Below are 16,214 nucleotides of genomic sequence, written 5' to 3'. Positions count from 1 at the left end.
CCAACCTAATGCTTACCCATATTTCTTAGTTTTGTTTTATTTATTTATTTGAACTTCTTGTTTTCATGATTGAAGACTGTCACTTCTGTCTCATTCATCTGTTTGGAAACTTCTGACCTTACAGCCAAAACTTAACTCATTCTACTCAGTATTCATCGTGATGCTGAAGTGTAAGATACCTGCAAATGTAAACACTACCACTTTTATTAATAAAAGCAAATACAGTGTTTTTAGGGCACATTTGCATCACTGTAGTTGAGGTTGTGTCAGTATTTCCATTGTAAACCTATGGAGGGTTGGCACTAAACTGCCCTAAGCTGAATCTTTGCCATACAAGGCTTCTGCTCCAGCGTGATTTTGGTGGGTTGGTTTTTCAACAGTTTCCAACACAAACTCTTGTTTCTGTTTTAAGTTATACAGCTGTTTTGTTGGATGGGGGTTGGTTTAAAAAGAAAACAACAAAAAACAACAAACAAACCTGGTTCAAGATTGTTTTTGGCACTTCTGTAACTCAGAAATGGTTTTGATTTTAAAACAACCTTCGGCAAGCCAGTAACCTACAATATGGTCTGATCACTTTGGGTATTTTGTAAAAATAATAATAAATTGTAGAGATGTTGTGGTTTCAAAATCAGCTACTGTGCATTTGCAGTAACTTATTTCAACCCAAGAGCTTTTAGTAATTTGTGCATCAGAGCACACATTCAGTGTGGTGCAGCAGAGTAGGGATAACTCCTAAAGATTTTTTTCTTTTTTAGTAATGTGGAGAGATAAATCCACTACAGACTAAAAAGGGATTCAGCTGCCTCTGAAAGCATCAAAAGCTGCTCTCAGAGTCTGAAACTGGAGCTCTGCAAGTTGATAGGAGCAGACTTTGATGCAAAAGCCTAGGAAGGCATCCTGGATCAGCTGTCATAGGCAGGAGTCCTTGAGGGCTTTTCTTCATTTATCTAAAAACTGTTTTAATTCGTGGCATCAGGGCAGGATTTAACTGAGGGCATGTCCTAACTCCAGAGGAAGGGAAGCTAACACTGCTCCACTGTGCTGCACAGAATTGAGACCTGCAGGGTAATTTCCTCCTGCCAGTAAATCTATGCACAGATCTATTAATGTTCATGGCTTCAGAACTTGAGCACCTTGTAATTCGTCACGGTGTGTTGTTCCTGTAAATGATGGAGGATGTTTTGTATTATTTTTTTTCCAATGTCAAAAGTTATGTGCCAGTAAAAACAAAAGACATAAACACAGGAGATTGACCCTAGACCTGGAGGCAGAGCCCATGACAGCTGAGAACCAGTCCAGTGCCTTAGTGACAATGCTCTTGGTGATTGGTGCTATACAAATGTCTTAAGAGTGATAAAGTTGTTCTAAGTTATAAATTTATGTAACTCATTGTGGAAGAGAGTAAGTTCTCTTCTTTCCCCAACTGTACGTAATGTGCTGTGTGTATTCCTAACAATGCTGGCACTCCTAAGATCTCTTCCATGGAAGCAGATGTTAAAATTCCTACTAACTTTAATAAGCAGGATCAGGGCCATAGATTACTATCAGTGGAAATCTCACACAGGAGCAGGTCCTCATCTCTAAGATTCATGTTGGGTTTGTATAACAGTAAAAATATTTATAAGCAAACATCTGTTTGCAGTCCAAAACCAAACTGTGCCCTTCTTCCTCAGCTTGCTATCTCTGAAAATTCATCTGGGAAAAGAATCTTCCTGTTCTATGACAAACTTTGAAGCGTCTTTGTAAATAAAATAAGCTACAAAGGGGATCTCTGAAGCTCTGCTGATGCAAGCCTGACACTGAAAAATCCCTCTGGTGACTGACAAGACAAATTCCAAGAGTGAGCCTATTTTAATCCTGGTCATACTCAGCTGGCTTCAGTCCTGTGAGTGGATGCGTGTCAGGGTAGGTAAAACTGCTTCAGAATTTTGCTGTAGTGCACAGACTGCTAAAATTTGAGCCATAAGTACTGGCTTTGGAATTAATTGTTTGGATCCCTGATTCTCATTAAGAGCTCAAACTTCTTTTTATCCTGGTTACTTTCAGTGTACTGAGCTGAGCAAAATGGGTGCAGTATAAAGCACAAATCTGACCTGGAAAAGCAACACGGGAGGAGGTGGGAAGGCAAGTAAGATCTCTCACTGCATTAAATGTAAAAATAAGGTGGAGGTTTTTGTCTGACTGCTGTGTCCTATAAACTTAGCCTGGTCCCGTGTCAAACAGGGAATTCCCCAGGGTAACAACAGCATTGATACCTCTGTAACATGGATAACTGACCAAATATGTAATAGATAATTAAAAATCCACCAAAAAACAAACTTACAGATTTTCCTAATTTTTTTTACTTAGGAAGTCTGACTCAAAATTATTGAATGACAGAATAAAATAAAACCTTTGAACATTGTCTCAGATAGGGAGAAGGATACATTTTTGAGGGAGAAGATGGTGACACTAGGGATTTTTGTGTAACATGCTTTTTAATGCTGGGGCACCAGCAGACAAATGTAATCAAATTCAAAATTAAAATGTGAATTTATCTCTTCACTTTAATTTACCCAGTCATTTCATTGAATGAGTTGGCTAATTTTTTTTTTTTTAATTTACTGCTACACAAGTTTGGAGAACAATAAGGACAGAGGCAGTAATGTTGGGAATTCTCTCAGTTCTGTTGTTCTGTCATGCAAACTATTGTTTTAGGCTGTGAATTTTATGTGAATTATTAATAGTGAAGTACAGTGTTTCTATCTGTAGTTTTCTGGTATTTGATGTGACTTTGGAACTGTATCATTCTTGCAACTGAAATGCCGGAGTGCTGGCAGAGGGAGGAGCAGCTGTATCAGGGTTAGGAATTGCCACATCGGGGGGCACATTCCAGTTCTTTTTTTGCTACATTTTCAGTTTGCTGTTGGCAGGATCAGAAGAGCTTCCACAAAAAGACAAATTAGGGGTTGGGTGATAGAACTAAATACTGTGGAAGAACTCAAAGTATTGATGAGAAATGTTTCGGACGTGTGCTGAGGTGGAGCCATGGAGATGTGTCCTGAGGGGGGTGTGAGGGCTGATGAATATCTCAGTAGTTTTAATCTCACTGTTTGAAGGCACAACATCCAAAATGAAGTAATGGATTGTGACAGTTCTGGTGCTAACCTTGAGTTCTGTTTCTCACAGGACAAAGCTCTGCTGGGCTACAGAGGTTTGTGTAAGGCAGTCTGGAAGCCAGGAGCAGCAGCTTTTGTGAACCTGTTTGTGATTTAAAACTGGGAAACTTAACAGCCAGTTGCTCTGTCCTGCAGCATGACTCAAACCCCGCTGCCTCTGGGTTCAGCTGCTTTCTCCTGTCCTCACCCCCCTCACTCTTGTAATGGTGTGGTTGATAAGAGAATAGAGCAGTTATGAAAGAAAGGTAGGAGACAACTTCAAAGTTCAAAATCCATCGCCTTGGATACTGAAAAAGAGGGGGAAATTCTTCATTCCCCAGGTGAGTGACCCAGTCTGGGATCCTCATACAAATTTGCAAGGTCAGAGAATGAATCTATCCCAAAAGGCCAGGGTTATCCAGTTAAGGAAGTGCAAAAAAAAAAAAAAAAAAAAAAAGCACTTCTTGTGCAACCATTAGAGCTGGGAGATAGTTTAGTGAAAGGTGAGTTTAATGATCAGCGTGAAAATCAACTGGAACTTGCTTTAAAGCAAGAAAATGTTTCCACCACAGGCTCATCTTGAGAAGCACTTGGGGTGTTGGGAGGCTCAGTGTTTTAAGCAATCCTCAGTATATAAAATACAGCTCCAACTTTTCAGCTGACATTCGAGGGACACTAGAATGACATCACATCAGCAACCTCCAAACCACCTTGTTTTGTTTCAGAATATTCTTGGTTACGTGGTGAAGTGTCGTGTGTTCAATGTCTGGAATAACTGTTACCAGTACCTGAGGTACAAACAGAAAAGCTTCGTCCTGAGGCTCTGCTTGAGAAGGAAGAACTCTTTAGCCAAAACTCATTAGCCAAATGATGCTGCTGTAATTTCCTACTCCATTGGAAAGTTACTACCTTAACTCTAGTTGAATGTATTGGCTGCTTTGTAAAGGGCTAACGATCACAAAAATACAAATTTATGCTAAAAGAATTTGTAGAGGGCAAGGAGCAGAGGGAATGACAGAGACTGCCAGGGTGGATATTTTTAAAAAACATATGAATAAAAGGCAAACAGTTTTGTTGGAAGTCGGCTCTTCTGTTTGGAATTTTTCTTCTATATTTTAGGAAGGAACCAAATGAAGTTGGATGATTTCATCAGCTGTATTACATTCAGCCCTTTAGGCATCAAATCCTGCAATACAGCAAGCAAATTTTGATAGTTGGAATTGAAACTTGAGCATTTGATACTTTATTTTTCTGTTAAATAACAACCAAAAAAAAAAGGTACAAAAAGAAAAATCATGTAATTTTCCATGTTCCTGTACATCTGGCTCTTCTTCACACACTTTCACTTTCCAGAATGCCTTTACTGCTTCCTCAAATCATGCAGCAGAGAAACCAAGGCTGACCTCCACTGGATATTTATTGGGTTCCAAATTTTCTCTCTGTCTCAAACTTTATCTCAAAATTTGCTCTCTGCTTCATCAAAATCTCATTAGATAGAAATTGTCACTCAAGAATATTTTACACATAAAATGTAGTCAAATATGCATTTAGGGGAAAATTTGTTGCATTAATTTGCTGCATAATAAATCCTTTCAGGGACATTCAGGTAAATCTGCTTTTAGTCATGAACATTTCACTGATACTTTGTAAAATACAAATCCATGTGGAGGTATGCAGTTAAACCCAAGAGACAGCCAACATTGTTTCCATTCAAAATCGTAAAGGTTTAGTTAGCAAAATCAGTTTCTGGTACATTTAATATTTCTTCACATTTTAAGTGATATCTTGAAACTGTTTGTTTTAATCTGATTTTACCTCTTGTTTATTGACCTGAAGTGAGGCAAGCTTGGATATTGAAATTCTGCAAAGGGCTATTCAGCAAATGTCTGGCTGTTACAGATCTCTAGTTTCCTTCTCAAGGGAAGCTGAAAGTAAATGCTTTGAGTATTGTTAATTCTTTATATATTAAAAAAAAATCTTTTACTGTTATTGCAATCAAAATAAAGAGATATACATATATAAAGATGGAAAACTTCTAGTTTTAAGATTCAGGCACTGAAATTGTATCATAAATGTCTTAACTGTCTCTTAGTGGCAGTTGGTACTGGGGACTGTTGCCATTCTCTACTCAATTAAGCAGGAAGTTTTGTAGCATAATTACCACTGAAGTCCCACAAGTCCAACTGTTGTCACCAGACAAAACTTTCACCTGCTCTGAAAATGCTTTACAGAGGCTAAGAATGCCTCAGGCCATAAGCTCTGGCACAATGAAATTCTCTGGGCTGCAGATCCCAGTGTCCTGCCCCGGAGATGCACAGCAAATTTTGGTTGTGGGAAGGAAGATTCTCCTACCTATATAAAAATTGTCATGCAAAGTGTGTTTAGTTGAACTTTCTGTAAAGAACCAGGATCTCCTCCTAAGCCTCATGAAGTCTCAGACTTGTAGTTTTCCCATTCAGTTTCATTGGAAGGTTAAGTCCTGGACTTGCTTTTTCTCCAATTTGAAGTTTTCTGTATGTTCTGTTCAGATATTATAATGGTTACTCTGAAATCACCTCCAAAGAACTCGTCTTACACCTCATAGCTGATACAGGAGGTGTAGAGATGTTTCTTATGAGACTCTCAGTACTTCTTCTTTCTTGGTTTGAGATGGATTACGTTCAGATCTGGTACTTTCTTAGGAAGCTCTGACTGGTTAATCACTCTGTCTGTTCCAAGTTCACTATTATTTCTCACATCTATGGGATGGAAATTGCCTGCTAACCAAATGGAGATGAGCCAAAAACTTTTTCTCAAGGATATTTCCATTGGCTTCCAGCTTCAGCTTGTCACTTCACTCCCAGTTTGTCCCTCATAAAACACGACCACAGGCACCGGGATGCCCTCACTGTCGCCCTGCCTGCAGTAGAAAACGTGGAAAACCTGTCCCCTGTGGGTCTGCTTCAATCCGTGTGCTTTATCCCAGAAAAGCCTTTTTCCCTTTCTGCTGGCAGAGCGAAGAGAGCGTTATCCCGGCTCTCCCGACTGTCGGAGCAGTGTTCCAGGAAAAGCAGTTTCACCGCTGTAGGGCAGCACAGGACAGCACAGCTCTGCTGCGCTGCAGCTCAGCTGCTGGGGACGTTCTCTGCGTTGAACTTCGGAGTGCAGCAAATCCCTTGATCAGCACAGAAACCACATTTGAACGGGGATTTTGTCTGTTGGAGATCGTATTACTTATTTCTGAGCAGGGGGGGTTTTGGCCTTTCTTACCAAGCAATGCATGGAAGGCAATGCCATTTCTTTTTACTGTTTTTCAATTAGAAACCGAATGAGAATAAAGGACCTTTTAAATAATTAATCAGCAAAACTCCTGGCTGGCCTCCAAATCCCAGAACACACCCTTACCCTCCCCTTTCTCACAGTGAAACTCTTACACAACTGAAGAGTGGGACTGGATATGAAGAGAGACAGAGGGACTGTTTCTCACATGGTCTCACTAATGCCTCTCTCCTTGCCCGAGGCCTGACTGTGTGGTCAGTTTTCACTGCAGACTCGTCCCCTGTCCATCGAATTCCTTGTCCCTCCCTTCCTTGAGGACCCTCTTGACCCGTTGTCTGTGCTCAGCATCCCCAGGGTCCCCAGGTCCCAGGGTGAGCACAGACAGTGCTCGGAGATCCCATTTTGTGGATGGGGAACAAATCTTGTGTCACAGGCTGCCCTGCCTGCTGACAGAACAGCCCCACGACAGGGGACGTGGCTCTCACAGCACCCCTCCTCTGCCCAGAGATGCCCACTTTCATGTGCCAAAGTTGTCCTCACCCCCCCCCCTTTTTTTTTTTTTTTTTGTTTGGTTTGGTTTGGTTTTGGTTTCCCTACTTGTCAGTTTTTCTGTTCTACCATAACATTTCATCATTCCTATCAAGTTGCTGTTGTTCGATATCCCCCTCATGCTTCCACGTGAGTGAGGGAAGAGAGAGGGAAGGAGGGAGGGAGGGCACTGCTGTTGCCCAGCTGCAACCAGAAGAGGACAATATCCCTTGGAGAACACATCCCTTGGAGAACACATCCCTTAGAGAAGACACCCCTTGGAACAACGCATCCCTTTTCTTCCTCTTCCCTTGCAATTCCCGTCCGACTGCTGCTGTGCTGGGAGGCTTCGCAGGGCAGTTTAATTTTACATTTCCACTGGTTCCCTGCCCCCCTGAGCGGTGTGTGCCCGCTGCCCGCCTCCCCTCAGGGCCCGGCACGGCGGAGCCCCTCACCGCCGCCCCTCACCGCCGCCCCTCACCGCCGCCATCCCGGGCTCCCGCCCCGCCTCCGCCGCCGCCATTCCGCGGCGCCCCGCCCGTTCCGGCCGCCGGGCGGGGAGCGCCGGGCTGGGGAGCCATGGAGGACGCCGATTACTTCGAGGGCAGCGCGGCCGAGTGGGGCAGCGAGGCGGACGGGGGCGCGGTGAGCGCCGGGGGGAGCGGGGCGAGGGATGACCGCAGCCCCAGGCGTGTCCCGGAGCAACCCCTGGGCATAGACTCCGAGCATTCCCCTGGGTCCGGAGCATCCTCCGGGAGAATCCTGGAGTGTTCCCCGGGAGGGACCCGGAGCGACCCCCGGGCGGGTCCCGGAGCGTCCCCCGCGCCGTCCCGCTCCGCCGCGGGGGCTCCGGGCTGAGGCGGCAGCGCCGGGTGTGTGAGGGCAGGGAGCCGCGGCTGCGCCGGGCCCGGGGCCCCGGGGCTAAACGGGGGGAAGGCGGTGCGGGTTTTTGTGCCTTCTCCGTTATTAATCGCTGTTTGTCGGGGTGCAGGTCGCTTGCGGTGCTGAGCCGAAGTGTGTGTGCTGCTGTGGGCAAAGAGAGCCTGAGTATGGGAGTGTGGGGGGAGACGGGACAGGGAGGCTGACCTGACTGTGCTTGTGAACAGCAAGATGATGAGGATGGGGAGGGAGAAGATGATGCCGAAGTCCAGCAGGAGTGCCTGAAGAAATTTTCAACACCTGATTATATAATGGAGCCGTCTATATTTAACACGTTAAAGAGGTGAGTACGACCTGATGTGTGTTATAGTGTGTTAGAGGTGTCACTTCGTATGGAAATGTGTGCAAATCTGTAAATGGTGCTGTTGTTTTCCCTTTAAATTGATACTTCTATTTATTTTTGGGCTTAATATGACTCAGATAGTTCTTTTGTAATCCTTTCATCAGATATTTCCAAGCAGGAGGGTCTCCAGAGAATGTTATTCAGCTTCTCTCTGAAAACTACACTGCAGTGGCACAGACTGTCAATTTGCTGGCAGAGTGGCTCATTCAGACAGGTATGCTACAAGATACAGAGTATTTTGGCTCTGTGTTCTGTCAGAAATATCTGAATTTGTGGCAAATTTGATCATACACAGGAAGTGGATTGTTATAAAGTTGTCATCCTGTATGTGCTAAATCCTTTATAATAATAGGTTTATTCCGCTCGGAGAATAATGAAGCAATATGTTGATGAAAGGCCAACAAACTGTGTTATAAAAGGTTTTATAGTTGAAACAACTGCATAAATTATAGCTTCTTTTTAATTTCATTCAAAGGGCAAGGGTGCTGTTATGTAGACAGTACAAGCAGTGTTTCTGTCCTGTAATGGAATTAATTATGTAATCGTTATTATATTACCAGAATTATTGTACTTTGATTTCAGAAATGTGGAACTATTCATTGCTGTTTGTGTGTTATTTTTTCGAATACTACCAAAGCTACTGATAACCAATATTTAAAAGGATGAATTTTAGTGTGTAGTAATGTGACTTTGTGCCCCAGCCCTGGTGATCCCTTTTTTGGTTAAGACACCCCTGCATTTTGCTGTTACACCAGTAACAGTCCTGGGGATGACTGGCATTGCTTTTTGTGTGTCTGATGAGGAGGGAAAGAGGAAGGTTGTGATCTGCCGGAGATCCTGAACAGTTTAGCATTTAGGAAAAAGAGGAGGAAAATCTGTAAATCTGTATCAATGTGGCTCAGTTGTAGAACTGATGGCTCTCCTCTCATCTTCTCTGTGCTGATAAATTTTGGAGTAGTTTCTGTTCTCACTGAAAAATATGGGATGCTGCTGCTGTGTTCCACTGGACTGCATGGCATGTGCCAAGTGTTTTGTTCCTTCTGTGCAGGTGTTGAGCCAATGCAAGTTCAGGAGACCGTAGAGAACCACTTGAAGAGCTTACTGATCAAGCACTTTGACCCTCGGAAAGCAGATTCCATCTTCACAGAGGAAGGAGAGGTGTGCATGCAATCCCTGTTGCTGTCCCTACAGAGGATCCTTCCTAGATGCCTTCATCTGATGGAGTGGTGAAGGGAAGGGAAATTGAATCTTCAAAGCTCTTTGGCTGAGGAACTGGTTTCAGAAAACCAGCTCTGTCTCACTGGAGTCCTCAGAGGTTTAGAGAACTTGGAAATTTGGAAAGCATCCTCCTTTGTAATAAAGCTTTGTAGAACAACTCACTGGACTGCTGAGAAGTAAAAGCCTTGCTTTTTATGATCCTGACAGCAAGACATTCTTAAATTTCTCTCTGTTGCTCTGTTCTTTTCAGACTCCAGCCTGGCTTGAGCAAATGATAGCACATACCACGTGGAGAGACCTTTTTTACAAACTGGCAGAAGCCCATCCTGATTGTTTAATGCTTAATTTTACTGTGAAGGTACTGTGCTTGAGTCTAATGAGTAAGAATATCCATAGATGGTTAATTGTTCTGGCATCAGATATTAGTTGTGGTCTTGCTTGTATCTTTTATGTATTCCTGCTAATACTAATTAGTAAAAGTACACCTTGGTGGGAGGACTTGTGCTACAGGTTGGAGTCAGTGTAATTTCCCAGTTTGAAGTACGGCTTTTTCAATTTTTGTTGAGGTTCTTGGGATTTTTCTCTCTCTTTTTTTTTTTTTTCCTAGTTTGTTTGTTTTCCTGTGATCTCTGTTTGAAAATTCTGGATTTCTGGTGCAGTGGAACATCTCAATCAGTTTTGTATGTTTCTGTGACAAGAAAAGAATGTTATATTTTGGTGTGCTCTGCTACATTTTTTATTATTGTGCATTATTTTTGCTACATCTTTATTGGTTTCCTTTTCTGTAAACCACAATATAAATGTGAATTCCAATCAGTGTATGCAGAGGTGAAACTTAGATTCTCTGTGTTCTTCTATATTTGTTAGGATATCAGAAATAGAAATGCAAATAACACAAGATTTCTGTGATGTTTTTATTTTTATAGCTTATATCTGATGCTGGGTACCAAGGGGAAATAACCAGTGTTTCAACAGCATGTCAGCAACTAGAAGTATTTTCCAGAGTTCTGCGTACATCTCTGGCAACAATTTTAGATGGAGGAGAGGAAAACCTTGAGAAAAACCTCCCTGAGTTTGCTGTAAGTTTGGTTTCCCCTATTTATGTGGAAAAGAAGGGTGCTGCTTTCCAGTTAGGAAGTAGAGATCACTGTGGGACTGTAGCCAATCTTGGTGTCCTACAAAAGCTTATGAAGAGAAGGTATTTCTGAGTTAAAACTCAGAAATTTATGCTTTTTGGTCATTCTGTGACCAAGAATTCTTTGGGTTGCTTATGTGATACTTTTTATATTTATTAAATGGATAGTATAAAGGTGGGGGTAGAACTGTTGTCTTTCACGTGTACTGCAAGATCTAAAGATCAGTATTGTCAGTCCCCTGGCAAATGAAGATAACTCTCTTATCATCCACATCAGTGTGAACGGTGCCATCTGAATCAACCCAGCATTTCAGTGTCATGAAACAGAACAATGATTTTCAGCTGGCTTTGAACTTCTCTTAGTGTTCAAATACTGCAGAGAAAGTACTGAGCATAAGTAGAATAGATTTTCCTCTCAGTTTTGGAATTTGAGAAATGAAGTTCTCAATTCAGAAATTTCTTCTTGTGTGGTGTCAGTGCTTTTCTGTATTTTCCTCTTGGCTTTTGGGGTTTTGGCTTTGTTGTTTAGTTGTTTGTGCTTTGGTTTTTTCCCCCCTTTGCTCTCACGGCAATGTAATCACAGAAGGACACTGGGATGTTTTCTTGCTGTCTGGTGAGGTTTGTGCTGTGCTTTCACAGAAGATGGTGTGCCATGGAGAACACACTTACCTCTTTGCTCAGTCCATGATGTCCATCCTGGCCCAGGAGGAGCAGGGCGGCTCCGCTGTCCGACGCATCGCTCAGGAGGTTCAGCGCTACGCCCACGAGAAGTGAGTGGCACCTGTGGGACCAGGGAAATGGAACTCACCACAGTCTGTAAACTCTGCTGGCTTTTGCTCGTTCTTCATCACCTTTCACCAGCAAAAGGAGAACCTTTAGCTGAAAAAGAGCAGTTCTTGTAGCAGGGCTTGAAGCTGTGGGACAGCAGAAAAGTTCAGTGTCCTGTACCAGAGAGATCTGAAACTGGAAAAGCAAAGACTTGAAGTTTCTATGTATTAAGAAATATCTATTTTTATTTTTCTATTAACATTTTGGAAATAAACAAGGCAAACACAGGCCTAATTCTGTAATTACCCTAAGGCATTACGTCACATAGAATATGGCCTGTTGACTCAGCAAGGCTTCATCTGAAATGTCTGAATTAAGAAAATAAGTCACTGTGTGTGTTTGCTCTTCCTGCAGAGGCCACGATGCCAGTCAGATCACCTTAGCACTGGGTACTGCAGCCTCCTACCCCCGAGCTTGCCAGGCTCTGGGGGCAATGCTGTCCAAAGGAGCTCTGAATCCAGCAGATATCACTGTCCTCTTCAAAATGTTTACAAGCATGGACCCACCTCCTGTAGAACTGGTCAGTATTCACCTGTTTGTAACCTCTGGAACTTATTTCTGTTACAGAAGCACTGAGAAAAGGCTTGTGCTTGGTGTTGTATGGACACAAAAATTAAATTAGCACTCACTTGTCCCTCTGTAATTTTAAGTAATGTCTAAAAGTGAAGCTGCTACTTGCATTCTGGTTTGCATCAGCTTTGTGGTACTTCTCTTGGGTTTTTTTAATCATTCCAAGTTGTGTTTTTACATATAACTAAACTAAAGAATGTTTCCATAGGAAATTAAGATGGCAAGGAATTAATTCTTTAAACAAACAAAAAAAAATTTCAGGAAAAAAGAATCCCTGCCCACTTTAGCAGTTTGTTACAAGCAGGCCTAAATTATACATTACATCTCACTGCATTGTTCTGGTTTTGGTAAGAAATGGCAATATTTTGTTACTTTAGACATATGGTCTGTAACTGATTCCTTTTTTTTTCCTTTTTTCTTTCAAAAGTCTGTGTCTCTGCAGAATAACTGTTTAAGGTGCTCTTAAAGGAAAATGTGTTTATCTTGTTCTGTGCAAGGTATATCAAATGCAGAAACTCCATTCTTAGTCACCTCTCATGAGTCTCAGGCTCTGATAAAATGTTCTTTCTCTTCACAGATTCGAGTGCCTGCATTTCTGGACCTCTTCATGCAGTCCTTGTTTAAACCAGGTGCTAAGATCAACCAGGATCACAAACATAAATATATCCACATACTGGCATATGCCGCTAGTGTTGTAGAGATGTGGAAAAAGGTAATATTTGCTTCTGTGAATAATATTATTTTTTACCTGCAGCAGCCTGCCTGTGCTGAAGAAAATGTTTGGTTGTGAAGTCACTCAGTTTAATATAATACATTCAGCTTAGTTTACTTATTTTAATATTAAATGCTTCTGCCTTCAACTGAGGTGATTAAAAAGTGTAGGTCCTGATGATCAAACAAAAGTCTGAATGTACTGAGAATTAAATAAAGCAAACATCCCTGTACTCCAGCTCACTCATAATTAATTCTTCTGAAACGTGCATGTGAGTCTGAATTTTGAGACACAGGTTGCAGTCCTGGGCTTATTACAGGTTAAGCTCCTTTCCTTAAATAACCAAAGACATCTGCAACTTTTGCATTCCAACTTTGCAATAATTTTGCAGAACAAGAGAGTCAGCATCAACAAGGATGAACTCAAGTCGACCTCAAAAGCCATTGAGACTGTTCACAATCTGTGTTGCAATGAGAACAAAGGGGCATCAGAGCTGGTTGCAGAACTGAGCACTCTCTATCAGTGCATCAGGTGAGCAGAGAGGCTGGGAGTGTCTCATGACTCATAAATCCTGGTTTTCTCACACAACTTGTCCTCCTTGGGTGGCAGAACATGCTTTTCGGTGCCACTGGAAAACGATGGCAGATTATTTCGGGTTCCTGATAAAACTTCCATTTATTTTTCATGCTGCTGTGCTAAAGTGATGTCTCTCTGTAGGTTCCCAGTGGTGGCTATGGGTGTGTTGAAGTGGGTGGACTGGACAGTGTCAGAGCCACGGTACTTCCAGCTGCAGACAGATCACACCCCAGTTCACCTGGCACTGCTGGATGAGGTAAGTGTCTGGAAAATGGTGCTGGAGAGAAAGAATGGTTCTGGTTCTTGTGTAACTCTGAGTGCCTGTCATTTGCAGTAAGGCAGTAAATATGCAGAGATGAATCTATTCAGAGTAAATGGTTTTGTTTTGTCAGCTCAGCATTTACGCCAGGAAACTTGGGTATCATAGAAATGATGGAATGCTTTTCTAAATGAATTTCTGTCTGGCACTGAGCATCAGTGCAGACTTGCCTGCATTGTGTTTTAAATTGCAGTTCTAAGGATCTCACTTTGCTGTGTTGTTTGCAGATCAGTACATGCCATCAGCTGCTTCATCCCCAAGTTCTGCAACTTCTTGTCAAGCTCTTTGAAACAGAACATTCTCAGCTGGATGTGATGGAGCAGGTGATACTCAGAGGATTCAGTGGTTTCTGTTACTTCACATCAGTCACTCTTACCCAATTCAACAGCTTTTCCTCTCACAGCACATTTAATTTAGAAGTGCTTAAAATGTAGCATAGCAGATATTGAATGAATAAAAATGGCACACTCTGAGAGCAAGTTCTAAAGTGCTGGCTCTTCCCTCCCTTCCCGATCAGCTGGAGCTGAAGAAGACTCTCCTGGACAGGATGGTTCACTCGCTGAGCCGAGGCTACGTCCTGCCTGTCGTCAGCTACATCCGCAAATGCCTGGAGAAGCTGGACACGGACATCTCGCTCATCAGATACTTTGTGACAGAGGTCAGCAGCAAAAACTGTTTTCTGAAGTCTAGAGATCGAGTTGAAAATCAGCTCCATGTGTTTTGGATATTCAGAAATCCTTCAAGTTCAGGTCAGATTCTGAGCAATGTCTCAGTGTTCACTAGGATGTGACTTAGTCCTACTGATCCTGACTTCTGGAAGCAACAAGGTACTCAATAGAGCACCCTGAGAATACAGAACTTATTACTTGCACTTGAGACCTCTCCAACTACTTGTATGCTTCCAAGAGTGGTGTATGAATTAAATATTGTCCCTCCTCCCCCTGTAAATGCAAGAATCATCAGGTTTTTTCTGCTGTTTCAGGTGCTCGATGTGATTGCTCCTCCATATACCTCAGACTTTGTACAGCTTTTTCTTCCAATCCTGGAGAATGAAAGTATTGCAGGCACTATAAAAACAGAAGGTGAACATGATCCTGTCACGGAGTTCATAGGTAAGTCATGTTTATTCCTTGCATACCTGCTTCCATTTGTGTCTGTTACAGCTAGCAAATAATGTTTATGAGGAAGATTGCTAAATACAGGAATGCCTGCCAGCTATTTTCACAGACAACTTCCCTTTTAGGGGCCTGTGTTTAGCAGTTTTCCTGTTATCAAGAATCTGTGGGTAGTAGTGAGGAAAGTGAAGATAAATACTGCTTTTTGTGAACTACTGTTGCAGCAAGGAAAGGAAGGAAAGTTGTCTGTCATAATACCTCAACTAGAAACATCTGTCCAGACCCTAAAAGCCCAATTGTTTACATAATGCAGAAATCCATATGCAAATATATAAATCAAAATCATAGTAATGTACTGAACAGTGTCTTTTTTTTTCTCTCTTTTTAAGCTCATTGCAAATCTAACTTTATTATGATGAACTAAGCAGTGGAAAACATCAAGAATGCAGCCAGAGCTCATGATCACTGCTTTGCCATGCTCTCCACCAGTGAGGTTCTATGAATGGGCAAAAAAACCCCAACCAACAAACCTAATACAAGGAGGAAAAGGCTGAAGGGCATTTGCTTGACTTGCATGGTGACCTTGAAATTCTTACCAGAGGAGTATTTGTGTTTAATATCAGAGAACTTAATGTCATTTGGAAATGGAACGATACCAAAGGTCATTCTGTTGTTCCACAAATCAGTATAAATCAGTGTTCTGAAGAGGATGGATAGCAAGAAACAGATTTATTTGAAGGAACATTATTTTGGTTACTTGCAGAATTTGTCACTGATTCTTTGTGTAATAAGCAAAATAAGAAGAACGGGTAAGGTAATTCCTACTAAAAACACTTTGCAGATAGTTCTCTGAATAGGTCTTGAATGCTCTAGGCTTTGATGTTGCAAGCTGTAAAAAATAGAAATTTGTGGGATTTGCTCCGTGCCTGCAGCACAGAAGCTCTAATGTCTGTTCCTCCCCTTTGCATTGTATTAGAATGCTAAATATCCTCCGTGAAAACAAAAAATGTGTTTTGTGTAACACAAGAGGAATTGCAACAACCGAGGTTAGTTTTGTATTAAGAGAGGAATTCTATGTGAGTGTGTTACCTTTCAGAATCTATTTTTTGCTAAATAGATGCATCAGATGTTACTGGTAAGTTTCATTACCGTGTCCTTACTGTCCCAAAATATGAAACGTGTGCTGAAATTCATTACTGCTTGTGTGGCTTTGTTTTTGTACTGATCTCTACTCTGTCCTGGCTGATGCCAAACTGTGGCAGAACACCCAACAATGTAACTTACCTTTAAATAAAGGTGTTTGTTCTTTTCCAGAGATGTCTTTCAGTTTCATTAAGATGACTCGTTCTCTCTGCTCATTGGGCTAGATTCCTCTTTACACCCCTCACTTTTAAACAAACAGTAATTCTCTTGGACAAACAAGCACATTTTGCTTTTCCAAGCACATCTGTTTTCTGAAGAACCTGCTTTCTAATAGACACAGAAACTCTTAAGTCTAGCTGGATGTAAATTTAAAAAGAAAATCACCTGAAA

The 16,214-nt window shown here is 41.9% G+C and overlaps 1 protein-coding gene and 1 long non-coding RNA gene across 3 annotated transcripts; one reads left to right on the top strand and one right to left on the bottom strand.

Annotated features, from left to right (window-relative positions):
- Positions 1-3,673: 3,673 nt before the first annotated feature.
- On the bottom strand, positions 3,674-8,114 carry LOC137484293 (uncharacterized). The gene is made up of 2 exons (XR_011004818.1): positions 8,013-8,114; positions 3,674-5,492 (listed from the first exon to the last, which is right to left on the bottom strand). It is a non-coding gene; the product is annotated as an uncharacterized lncRNA (long non-coding RNA).
- Positions 7,417-15,996, top strand: NELFCD (negative elongation factor complex member C/D). Of its 2 annotated transcripts, XM_068208004.1 has the most exons (15): positions 7,417-7,571; positions 8,033-8,148; positions 8,313-8,422; positions 9,257-9,366; positions 9,677-9,784; positions 10,353-10,505; positions 11,201-11,331; positions 11,744-11,909; positions 12,537-12,671; positions 13,063-13,202; positions 13,389-13,503; positions 13,794-13,889; positions 14,084-14,224; positions 14,549-14,678; positions 15,071-15,996. In XM_068208004.1, the coding sequence occupies exons 1-15, from the start codon at positions 7,506-7,508 to the stop codon at positions 15,103-15,105; spliced, it is 1,752 nt and encodes a 583-aa protein (XP_068064105.1). In that variant the 5' UTR covers positions 7,417-7,505; the 3' UTR covers positions 15,106-15,996. The 2 variants fall into 2 exon arrangements, with proteins under 2 accessions (XP_068064105.1, XP_068064104.1); XM_068208003.1 differs by lacking the exon at positions 15,071-15,996 and having other exon boundaries at positions 14,549-14,755.
- The last annotated feature ends 218 nt before the right edge of the window (positions 15,997-16,214 follow it).

Source organism: Anomalospiza imberbis, chromosome 17, assembly GCF_031753505.1.
Source record: "Anomalospiza imberbis isolate Cuckoo-Finch-1a 21T00152 chromosome 17, ASM3175350v1, whole genome shotgun sequence".
Lineage (NCBI taxonomy): Eukaryota > Metazoa > Chordata > Aves > Passeriformes > Viduidae > Anomalospiza > Anomalospiza imberbis.
Note: the sequence above shows the minus strand (reverse complement) of the source record. Positions and strands in the feature narration are given on the sequence as shown.

Excerpts from the sequence above, each read along its gene's own strand:
- NELFCD (XM_068208003.1), top strand. The coding sequence starts at position 7,506 with ATGGAGGACGCCGATTACTTCGAGGGCAGCGCGGCCGAGTGGGGCAGC. Across the intron at positions 9,367-9,676 it reads TCTTCACAGAGGAAGGAGAG|ACTCCAGCCTGGCTTGAGCA; the intron begins GTGTGCATGCAA and ends TGTTCTTTTCAG. Across the intron at positions 11,910-12,536 it reads ACCCACCTCCTGTAGAACTG|ATTCGAGTGCCTGCATTTCT; the intron begins GTCAGTATTCAC and ends TTCTCTTCACAG.